The sequence below is a fragment of the Plecotus auritus genome (assembly GCF_963455305.1).
Source record: "Plecotus auritus genome assembly, chromosome: 3".
Taxonomy (NCBI): domain Eukaryota; kingdom Metazoa; phylum Chordata; class Mammalia; order Chiroptera; family Vespertilionidae; genus Plecotus; species Plecotus auritus.
The window spans coordinates 207,931,359-207,943,808 of record NC_137772.1 but is presented as its reverse complement, the minus strand read 5'-3'; the positions used below and the strand labels follow the sequence as shown (position 1 = coordinate 207,943,808).

Below are 12,450 nucleotides of genomic sequence, written 5' to 3'. Positions count from 1 at the left end.
AACACTGCAATAACATTGCTTTCTACTTAACTTTGTCAATTTCCCTAGAAGTGTACATAGAACAATGTTTTCATAGAACTTGCAAAAGTCGTAGACTCAAGTGCTATTTATTCTCCTTCCATAAACAGCAGCCTTGAGCAATTCTATCCACAATTAGTTACTTGTGGTTGCTACTAAAATGTTCCCCATAACATTCCACATCATTATTGTTTCCTAGCACAACACACTCTATAGCGTGAAAGTGCTTGGAAGGACCAAGGACATGCTCTTTGTCATGCCCCTGTCGCTAGACAACGATGTTCTTAAACTGCCCAGAGGTAGTCCTGTGACCCTTTTAAGTACCTGCAGTTTGAATTAGGGAATACCTTTTACATCCAAATGGATACACCTAGCATAAAGTAAGTATTGATTGTTCAGCCGAGACTTCCTCCCCGCCCCCCAGAGGCGGCAGAGAAGCAGGGAACGACACTTAGCCGTTCGTGCGCTCTCGGACGCCCGTGACCCTGGCTGGGCTGGGGGTGAGGGGTGGCGTGGGGGGAAGTCCTTTCCCGGGTCCTGAGACTCCCAGAGAAGGGGCGGCGGGGATGCGGGGAGAGAGGGAGGGCTTGTTTTGCCCGGGGATGTGGGAAGTAGGCGCTAGCCTGTTTCGCGGTTTTTTAAGCCCCTTGGCATGCCCTGACCTGATCAAGGGAGTCAACTGCTCTCTGGAATGTTCCGGGAGAAGGTGGGAGATTGCTTCCCAGAGGAGGCCTGTGGGTGTTGGAGGGCATCAGGGGGGTCACGCAGGGAGATGAAGGGCAAGCGCCGGGAGGGACACGAGGGAAGCTGGGGGCCGAGATGATGAGCGCGCGTGGGGGCTGAGGCGGGCGGGACAAGCTGGCAGCGAGGCCAGGAGGGTGGCTGGCTGAACGTAGGGATTCCTCCCGGGGCAGACGGCGGTGGCGATCGGGCCGCGCGGGCTGCACCACCCCGGCTGTCAAGCGAGCGCGGGGGGAGCGGGCGGGAGGAGGAAGGGGTGGAGGTGCGAGGGGAGGAGGGCTGGCACCGGAGCGCCGCGGTGTCGGTGCAATAAAAATGCATCCCATGGAACTGCCCGTGGAGAAGGACGGGACCGAGCCGCCGCAGCCAGAGGAGGTGGTAAAAGCGGAGGAGGACGCCCAGGAGACGACGGCGGTGGCAGAGGCCGGGAAGTGAAAGGTCTCGCAAAGTTCAGCGGCAGCTGCTGCGAGCGCCGAGCCCGGGCTAGCGGCGGAGGAGCCGCAGGACCGCTCAGCCGGGCAGCGCGGCCCGGCCGGCTATGGTCCGGGGCTCCCACCGCTCCCGAGGTGCCCGGGCCCCTCCAGGCCAGTGTGCAAGGGTCACCCCGCCGCCCGGCGCGACCCCGGCCCGCAGCTCCCGGTCGCCGGCGACCGCTGATCACGCCTGGCACCCTGGGAGAAGGAAGAAATAAAGAGCCCGGGTTCCTCCGGAGGACTGTTGGCGCTTCATCCCGCACCCGCCCGGCCCCGGTCTTCCCGGCTCCTCCCGGACATGGGGAGCTGCGCGCGGCTGCTGCTGCTCTGGGGCTGCTCCGCGGTGGCCGCAGGTGGGTGGTGACGCGGCTGGCCCCCCACCCCTCTTCCCTCGCTCCTTAGGTACTCCACTCAGGACTTGGGGTGCAGGGGAGTGCGGTTCGGGAGCGCCGAGCTCAGCTCCCGAGGATGAAATGAGTGGCCATGTTCCGCCTCCTTTCCCCGGTCTCCGCAGTTTAAAATACTATTGATTTTTTTTTTTTTTTTTTTTTTTTTTGCAACTGCGATACACATGCCCTTGGATAACCTGATATCATGGGTGCGCCCTGCCGGAGATACATGACCTTGGTTTCTTTCTGGGTTGGGGTTAGTAAAAAACTGCTTTTCCACTTTGTGAGGGAACAAAGGACCAAGCTCGCCATCCCCCGGCACTTCATGGCCTGAGGAATGATGGGGAGGGGTGGCCCAGCGACCCCGGGCGCGCGTGGGCCAGGGCTGCTCTCTCATCTAGAGAGATGCCTTCATGCCCGACCTCCTGCTGGGTACTCGGGAGCCAGGTAGGGACACCGGGGCGAGGTGAGTGCCCTCTGACAGGGCAATGGCTGGAACAGAGTGAGACCGGGGTTGGGACGGTGAGTGGTGATCGCTCGGGGTTGCAAGGAGCGGGCTGACCGCCCCTCGGGAATTGGTACCCCGGCCGAGGCTCCGCGGGAGGTCGGGGGGCGGGTCTGCTCCTTGTCTGGGGAACTGGAAGACCGGCAGAGGCGTCGTCACATGCGCTCTCTCTCCCACTTCCATCCCGGCTTTCTTGGGCTACTCTTGGCCACCCGTTCCTAGCTCGCCCTTTCTAAATTTGGGAGCTCCTTTTGCTCCTCTCCCTCCCTCTTGAGGGTCGCCTGATTTCCATTTAGGCATGGGTGTAGCTCGGTGTGTTAGGGGGAAAGAAAGTGAGGGACTCGTGATCTGTCGGGTCTCTCAAACACATCTCGCTTGCTCCAGAACGGAGAGTGTGGGCTGGAGGGACCGACTGGTGGCTAGTGAGTATCGTTTTTCCCTTCCCTTTGGCTTCTTCCACTCTGCCCCCTGAGATGCTGGCACGCAGTAAAAGCCAGGCTCTAGAATCTGCATCCCAAACCAGCCAGACTCATGGGAGCATCCTTGCCATACTTGACTGGTCACTTTCTTAGTGATGATTTCCAAGTGTTTTGTCCACCCATTATTTATCTGGCTTCTATCTTTTCTGGACTTCTTGTTAGTGTAGGTGCATTGAAAATTATCCAGTACTTTACCCAAGGAGCCTTAAAGGTCCAAGATTTTACTTGATTTCTTCCTATTTATGCACCCCTGTGTGGACTTATCCATGCTTCCCTAACCACAAAGTGAACTTCAATAAACCTTTCCCTTTCCAAACCATGTTACAGCAAAGCAATCAAGCAATCAAGAGGCTGTAAATAAATATCACAAGCCAAGTGTTTAAAGTCAAAAATACTTGTACAGGCAGTATATGATTTTCCCTGAAATGCTTTACAGGTGAGTCATAGCACATTGTGTGTTTGGGTGATCCTGGCCACAAGCTACTGTTGCCCCAGCTAACCAGAGTCCAGGCATGATGCACACTTGGATGTGACATGTTAAGAATATGCCTAAGGAATCCCTTTCTTTTGGTTGCAAAGGCCATGCGGGGCTGTTGCTCCTCCGTGTGTGAAATATCTCTGTTTTAATCTAAGCTGTCATTTCAACAGTACTGTGATAGCAGTTCAGAGGTGCTCCCTCTTCAGAAGCACAAACGTTCAATTAGCCAGAATTTGGGGTTTGACTTCCTCTTCTTTCTTTCCCTGTCTGTTTTAATGTTTAAAATAGATGATCTTACTTACGGTATTCATAATTAAAACAAGAAACCCAAATTAAAGGATTATAATATGTAGTCAGGATGTTAATAAGTGGATAATGTTTATCATTTTAAGTAATTTTGAAACATTAAAGTCCGTTGGGTCTTTGTTTGGCTGGAATCGCATGTTTCTTTAAGAAGGTGCTTTAGTTCACAGATAATGTTTAAAGGTGCTATTGGTGGCAGCCAGTCTGTAAGCATTCTCCTGTTAAGCAAACAGGTAACTACTATATAACCTGTCCTAGTACTCAAGAGGCAGAGAGCATGTCAAATAAGCTTCTCTTCCATTTGGCAGTTTAGAGGGTTTTTTACGTGGTTATATTTACTTAATATTAAAAATAGCTATCGCACATCTGAGTGCCCATAGTTTCTAGCTTTGCCTACCAATGCAATCCCATTGTCTAATGATTAAATATCTCACATTGCTTTTCCAAGGTAGTTTGTCCCTTCATATTTTTAAAAGAGGTATATATATATGCATATATATATATATATATAATTGATTTTTTACAGAGAGGAAGGGAGAGGGATAGAGAGTTAGAAACATCGATGAGAGAGAAACATTGATCAGCTGCCCCCTGCACACCTCCTACTGGGGATGTGTCCACAACCAAGGTACATGCCCTGGGTCCTTTCAGTCCACAGGCCAATGCTCTATCCACTGAGCCAAACTGGTTAGGGCTGTCCCTTCATATTTTTGGTTTAAAATGTAATAGATTCAACATTTCCTCCTTAATGCATTCTTATAAATATGTTAGATAATGCTAATGACTCAAATTATACTTAAAAGACTAAGTTGGATGACCTTAAACACATTATTGTTTGGGGTATTATTTAAGTCATGACATCAAAAACAAATAAGTATACTTCAAATATAGAGAATGTTTAGAAAGCAAAGTACTTGAAAAGGGTTAAGCCTGTTATCTTTGTCCCAGTGTTCCCATTTTCCTTCCTTTTGCCCTTTCCATAAAGTGATTTTATTTTCTTTCATGTGAATTTTGCATCTGAGCATGAAATGCACACACACACACACACACACACGCACGCACACACACACACTTGCATACACAAATGAGGTGTAAGTACAGAGTAGTATTCATGCTCAAATTTGGTAGGATTTCCTCTTTACTGAAAGTCTCAAGCTCTTTAGAGATAACTTGACGGTTGAAGATGGACTAGGTGGACCGAAGAGCTTTCCAGATGGGTTTGTCCTGAATAACATATGCTTTCCCTTCCCCAGGGCTGAGTGGAGTAGCTGGAATGAGTTCCCGCTGTGAGAAAGCCTGTAACCCTCAGATGGGAAATTTGGCTTTAGGGAGAAAACTCTGGGCAGACACCACCTGTGGTCAGAACGCCACTGAACTGTACTGCTTCTATAGTGAGAACACTGATCTGACTTGTCGGCAGCCCAAATGTGACAAATGTAATGCTGCTCAGCCTCACCTGGCTCACCTGCCAGCTGCCATGGCAGACTCGTCCTTCAGGTTTCCTCGCACGTGGTGGCAGTCTGCTGAGGATGTGCACAGAGAAAAGATCCAGTTAGACCTGGAAGCTGAATTCTACTTCACTCATCTAATTATGGTGTTCAAGTCCCCCAGGCCGGCAGCCATGGTGCTGGACCGGTCCCAGGACTTTGGGAAGACATGGAAGCCTTACAAGTACTTTGCAAGTAACTGCTCGGCTACTTTTGGCCTGGAAGATGATGTTGTCAAGAAGGGAGCTATTTGCACTTCTAGATACTCCAGTCCCTTCCCGTGCACTGGAGGAGAGGTAAGGGCCCACGTTTAAGTCTACACTGTACATAAGGTAGAAAAATGTTACCAGCCCACATTTTTTTAAAAGTATGAAGGTATACTTGTAGCAACATGAATGAAATTAGAATTTTTCATGAGCTTTATTTGTCATAAATTATTTCTCACCCTTAGACATGGATAGGTAGTCATTTTCAAGCAGGTTGCCCACTGACTGGGTTTAAGTCGGAATTCTAAGACTTTAATTTTTCATTTTTTTTCAATATCATCATTCTACCTAAGAGGTTTGAAAGGCTAATAATTTAATCAGTTAGCAGGACTACTTACTGTGCTTCTGAGAGGGCAGGAGTTACTGAGACAGCCTGTTCCTGGAGCCTATGCTGGTATCTTCCTGAAACTGTTAACATAAATAGGAAGTAAATAAAAATAAAGCCAAGGGAGAAAAAAAAATCTGTTTGTCCGAAGGATACTTTGTATAACAGTGGAGTTTCATTGTTAAGATTACAAGAGTGCATAGCAAACAAATGAAGGCAGTTGTTGTTTTTTAAGATACAAAAGTTATTTTCGTACTCACAGATACCTCAACCAGTTCAGGGTCTTGGGTCTATCCTGGGCCCAATACCATCTCAATTTCATTCTGCAAAACAGTCTCCTTAACTATTAGTCCCTTTTCTGTACAGGGTGATTTCTCTTTGTTTCATATTTCCGTTCTCCTAAGGGGGAAACAGGTCTTTTAAACTTATATGGATGTACCTAATGTACCTCCAGATACATGAAAAATTTCAGAGAAAATTGGGTGAAAGCAGATTAAGACAATAAAATACCTTCAGAAATACTGATTTATAAAAAAAGAGCAGAGAGAGAGTATGAAATTTCTAATTTTGGTACATGTCATAAATACACAGATTAAATAAACGGTTCTTAACTTAGGGTTGATTTTGCCACCATCTCCCTTCTCTGGACATTTGGCAGTGTCTGGAGACATTTTTGCTGGGGGGAGGGACACTACTGGCATCTAGTGGGTGGAAGCCAGGGATGCTGCTAAATTTCCTACAGTGCACATGACAGCACCTCTCCCATTCCCAACAAAGAACTATTAGCCCTAATGTCAATAGCATCAAGGTTAAGAAAGCCCAGACAAGTTGTTAGGCATACATCTAATGCATATAGTACAATGGCGACAGAGACTAAGAGAAGCACTCTTTTAGCAGTCATCTATATTTCTATTTGCAGATTTCCCTGGTGATAGTATTTAGTAAACATTTATTGAGCCCTTACTATCCCAGGCACTGTACTCAGTGCTAGTAATTGTGCCTTTGGTTTGGGGGGAGGGGGAGTGGTGCGGGGTGCTTGCCTGGGGCCTGGTGAAAAGGTTGGTTCGGGAAACTCTTCCCCCCACTACCATAGGTACATATGGACGTTGCCATATGATCCAGCTATTTCTTCTGTGCGCACTTTGCAGACCAGGAATAGTGCCACTGGCACCAGAACCAAAGGATGTGGCACAAACAGCGCACAGACTATTTTCCGTTTTTCTTCATGGTCCCTAAAGTTGGCTTAATATTGTAAATCCATGTGCACCCTGTCATGATAGGCATTTTTAAAGACACCAGGAAAGGAAAGAGACAGATAAGTTAGACTCATTGTTTTCTTATGTGGAGAACACTTGGTGTTGCAAACAAATGAATGGCTTGAACTCTCAAATTGCTTTGGAATTGATCCACAGGCTGATATCAGCTACTGGGCCATGTGTATCTCAGTGCTCTGGGCCATGTGTATCTATGAAGTAGCAAAAATACAGTTTCAGTAACCAGATGGCAGGCATGCTTGCTTAGCAAACATTACATTGAATGTATTACAATGGCTCAGCAATCACTTAGAGATGACTAAGGTGACATTTGGTTAACCTATAGTAAAAACAAAGATCTTCTCTTTTTTAAACCCAAACTACTTATTGTCATCAATGCTTACATCAAAATTTAAAGCAGATAAAGGCTAAAATCTGTTAGTTATTCCAATGTACAGTCACATTTTCAATCCAGTTTTTACATTTTTTTATTGTAGTTATTTCAACAGACATATTTCAATGGTAAACAACAAACAAACAAAAAACATCAAATGCCACCTAATTCCCTCTAGAGCAAGATTTGTGAGTGTACATTAAACCATCATGGAATTTCTTCCCTTTAGAGGGCAGGTTTGGGAATGAATCTTTCCCTCCTGAGTTAGAGAGTAGAAAAAAGTCTTCCTCAAAGGAAGGACCAGGGCAAGCCTTCCCGGAAGTGATTATTACCTACCTCTCCTATGTTGCTCTGGAGTATCAATTAGTTTTAAGCTATGAATTAATTTCACAGTACACCTCTGTATCATCAATCTCTATCTTTGAAAATGGAGTGATAAGAAAACTAAGCCAATGAATCTAGTATCAAATAAATAGTCTCAAATTTCATTTATTGCTTATTTATAATATTACAGACCTATAACGTCCTCCATTTTGTATAAGACTTCTTAAGACTTCTCAAGATATTATCCTACTACTTAGGCTAAGATAAATATATCTCAGACTTAATTTATTTCCATTGTTTATTCCAAAATACTTCTTTGGGCTTTTTAGGCCTTAGAGAGCCTGTAGTTTCATGTCTAACACACCAGATACCTACATTTACAGAACTGAAGGCACCAGTCATCCGAAAGAGGACTTTAAAATAGTAGGCCTAAAAATCCACCCAGAAGAATACTTTTAATTTTTAAAAAATATGTATCTTTATTGATTTCAGAGAGGAAGGAGAGGGAGAGAGAGATAGAAACATCAATGATGAGAGAGAAACATTGATCAGCTGCCTCCTGCATGCCCCCACTGGGGATTGAGCCCGCAACCTGGGCATGTGCCCTGACCAGGAATTGAGCCATGACCTCCTGGTTCATAGGTCAATGCTCAACCACTGAACCACACCAGCTGGGCCAGAAGAATACTTTTTAAATAAAAGTTAAGTCTGCTATAAAGAAACTTCCTAAACTGCCTGGCTGGCTGGTGTGGCTCAGTGGTTGAGTGTCGACCTATGAACCAGGAGGTCACGGTTCGATTCCTGGTCAGGGCATATGGCTGGGTTGTGGGCTTGATCCCCAGTGGGGCGTGCAGGAGGCAGCAGACCAATGAGCCTCTCTCATCATTGTTATTTCTATCTTCCTCTCTGAAATCAATAAAACAATACATTTAAAAAAAAAACTTCCTAAACTGACCAGCTGTCTCAAAGAATGGGGTAGGGTTATCCTAAAATGTGTCTCCTTTATAGGAGGGCAGATTGAGATTCGGAGGTAAAAGTTAGTTATGTCATAGAGCTAGGATTAAATCATAAGTCTTCTGGCTTTAAGTCTACTATTGTTCCATAAAAACTATGTTCTTCTCCACTATCAACTCCCAAGAACTGGTCACAAAGAGATTATATGCATATCTCTCTCCTTGCTCACTCTCATAACGATTGGTTATTCATTTGTATATGACAGGAAGGTAAGAAAGAATTCGCCCAACAACATTCCTCAGAACAGGAATGTCCTCTGAGATGTCACTGGTGTTCTAGGAATAGAGGTTCCATGCCAAATCAGGTTGGGAAACACTGACTGAGTTTAACAAAATTAAACATTTATAAATACATACATAGTCACATTATTTATCCTATATCTCCAAGTGGGAAATATAGGCTGAAACACTTCCAAACTCATTTGTCCCTGGGACCCTCTTTTTATTTTATTATTTTTATTTTTTAATATATTTTTATTGATTTCAGAGAGGAAGGGAGAGGGAGAGAGAGAGAGATAGAAACATCAATGATGAGAGAGAATTATTGATTAGCTGCCTCCTGCACGCCCCCCACTGGAGATCGAGCCCACAACCCTGGGCATGTGCCCTTGACTGGAATAGAACCCGGGACCCCTTGGTCTGGAGGCAGACTCTCTATCCACTGAGCCAAACTGGCTAGGGCGGGACCCTCTTTTTTTAGAACTGCAGTTGCTATCTCTCAGAACTCCAGAGATCCCCAGAGCTCAACTTGGGAAATGCTGGGGTGAATGTAGAAAGTGCTCCCCAAAATCCTGGCAAAATGCAGAGCCAGAGAAGATGTTGTTCAAAGGGTACAACATTTCAGTTATGCAAGATGAATCAGTTCTGGAGATCTAATGAACAGCAAACATGACTATCGTTAATAAGACTATTGTATACTAGAGACCTGGTGCACGAATTTGTGCACAGGTGGGGTCCCTTGGCCTGGCCAGAGATCAGGCCCATCAGGACTGTCTCACCCATTCCCAATTGGGCCTATTGGGGCCAGGAGGTTGGCCGGCCGGCCCCCATCGGGGCCTCTCAGGGCCGCTGGCCAGGGGGAGGGACCATGGGAGGTTGGCTGGCCATGGGAGGTTGGCTGTGGGAGCACACTAACCACCAGGGGGCAGCTCCTGCATTGAGCATCTGCCCCCTGGTGGTCAGTGTTTGTCATAGCGACCGGTCATAATGATCGCTTAAGCTTTTATATATATATAGATTTGAAATTTACTAAGAGGATAGATCTTAGTGTTCTCATTAAACACATGCAAAAAAGTAGGTGATGGATAAGTTAATTAGCTTGAAAATGGTGATTATTTCACAATGTACTAGTATATGTATATCCAATGATCAAATTGTACACTGTAAATAAATATAATTCTTAATTTTAAAATATACCTCAATAATTTTTTTAAAAAAGCCCAGACAGGCTTGGTGCTTGGCATGGTTAGACATCAAGGCCCTCTGTCAGTTGAGGACTTAGTCTCCTATTTAGTTGGAACAATAAATAATAATCACCTTGAAGCTAAAGATGATAGGTTAATTAGGCTTTTTCAGGATGAAAAGAAGCACCTTAGATCAGCTCTGGGTATGAAAACAAGTAAGTGGGGAGATGTAGCAAGCTGTTTTAGGGCCCACACAGTCAGGCCTCATGGAACTGAAATTTCAATGATCACTATTTAGGAAACAGCATCATTCCAACGACTCCAAAGCAACTCTAAAGGGATGTAGTTGTCATCTCCTTAGAAGTTAGCATCACTTGCTCCCTGTTCTATTAAATTATTTTTAGAAGAACTCTATTCAGAATTGGATAACAACCAACCAAATAGCATGGTTATTTTTTTCCAGGGCATTATGAATATGGAATATTTGATGGGAGGCAGCAGCACAGAGAAGCCAAGAACAGAGGGGGGTTTGGGTCTCATATGAAGCACTGGGCAAGGATTGTTAAAGAGGGTAAGGATTGCATCAGTCTTATTTTCCCCTGTATCCCCAGCATTTGCTTGGACCACAGTAGGCAATTAATAAATCTGTAACTGAATGAATGAACACAGGAATGACATAAAAGCAGGGGCTGAGTAGGAGAATATCTTTAAGTGACACAGATGGAGGAATGAAGTGCTTGGGTAGGGGATATGATTCAGAAACCCTGATATACATGGAGAAACTGAGTTGGTAATAATAGGGGATAAGCTGTGGTTGAGGAAAGGCGATTAATGAAAGATCTTAAATAATATTTATCCATCCATTTATTCATCATGTAATATTTGAGTTTCTGTGTCTGATCCCATTCCAGATGCTGGGGATATAGCAGTGAACCAAAGAGATAAAAATTCCTGTCCCCGTGAAGTTCAGGTTTCAGTGGAGGGAAGGAAAAGATAGAGAACAAATAATTAAGTAAAATATACAGTATGTCAGAGTGTGATAGTAAATCAGAACTAAGGAGAAAATAAAACAGGGCAAGGGATGGCAGGGAAGGGCTTACTGTTTTGAAAATGATTAAAAGATTTGATAGAATAAACCATGATAAGAACTTTGAGTTCCTGGCAAGTTTTCAGGAGCCAACAAAATCTGTAATTAAGGGTTTCATTTCTTCCCATCTATAGATATGGGAAAATGAAGTTGTATGTTAAAATGACAAACAATGGTAAAAATCCCTCTGACTAGTGTTTCTTAGAATGAAAAAAGGAAGCTAAATGTCATCGATGGAAAAGCATATGACTGATGAGTAATTTGAAGCCTAAAGAAAGTTAAGTGACTGATTTGTGTACAATTACTCAGCTGAAAGCTGTACTTCCTGATGTCAAGCCCAGTGCTATCTGCAGTAGGTTAAACTTCCTTTGTGCCATGCCAGGTAGTGCGAAAGATACAAAAACTATATGCATTCCTTTCCTTCACAGTTCTTGTAGTCTACTGGGGAAGAGAGTTAATGTGGCAATTTATAGACTGATTTATTAAATAACATGATATAGTACATGCTTTATTTCCCCAATATGTTGTACAGTTAATATGCCTTTCAAGATTCAAGTATTTCTTTGTCGCTTTAGGCCAGGGGTGGGGAACATCTGGCCCACGGGCCATATAAGGCCCGTGAAATCATTGGTCTGGCCCTGCCAAGGCATTAGGGGTGAGGTAATTAAGTGTTTGACCAAATATAGCAGGCTAATTTTTTAAAGCTGATAATTTTGTATGGCCCAAGAATGATGTTATAAATATCCAAATGGCTGTTGGCAGAAAAAAGGTTCCCCACCCCTGCTTTAGACCATTGAAGGATTATGTTTCAATACCTCATGATAAAGTCAGTATGGCACAAGTGTGCAGAAAATGATAAATGACTTACTCAGGTTTTTACAGGTATTTACATTTATAATGTGCTAAGCAATATTTGGGATTTTTAAACTTAAAAGATAAAGCAAAGTAGTGCATGAGTAGGACTATTTTCTAATTGGTCATCTACTTGTTTCTTTGGTCACTGAAATCTGTGCATGCCTATTTCTACAGCATCAATGGTCAGGAATCAAATAAATAATAGCTAGCCTGAGCTAGAGCTGGGATTATTAGCTTGCCTTGAAATTATTTATATGATTAAGCTTTATTATAAATCCAAAATGTAAAAAAAAGCACCAAATCCTATACTAACATCAAATTGCTGTAGCAATTATTAGGTACTAGAGGCCTGATGCACGAAATTTGTGCGAGGAGGGGGGTGTCCCTCAGCCCAGCCTGCACCTTCTCCAATCTGGGACCCCTCGAGGGATGTCCGACTGCCCGTTTAGGCCTGATCCAGGTAGGATCGGGCCTCAATGGGCAGTCGGACATCCCTCTCACAATCCAAGACTGCTGACTCCCAACTGCTTGCCTGCCTGCCTTCCTGATTGCCCCTAACCGCTTCTGCCTGCCAGCCTGATCCCCCCTAACCACTCCCTTGCCAGCCTGATTGATGTCTAACTGCTCCCCTGCCAGCCTGTTTGCCCCTAACTGCCC

The 12,450-nt window shown here is 44.6% G+C and overlaps 1 protein-coding gene across 2 annotated transcripts in view; it reads left to right on the top strand.

The window, feature by feature from the left end:
- The first annotated feature begins 1,029 nt into the window (after positions 1-1,029).
- NTN4 (netrin 4) overlaps positions 1,030-12,450 on the top strand; it is a 116,377-nt gene continuing 104,956 nt past the window's right edge. The window contains exons 1-2 of one of the 2 annotated variants that reach the window (XM_080661192.1): positions 1,030-1,585; positions 4,640-5,169. In XM_080661192.1, coding sequence (XP_080517318.1) covers positions 1,531-1,585; positions 4,640-5,169 — 585 coding nt within the window. In that variant the 5' untranslated portion in view covers positions 1,030-1,530. The remainder of the gene's footprint in view (positions 1,586-4,639; positions 5,170-12,450) is intronic. The other variant, XM_080661191.1, reaches the window with a different exon arrangement.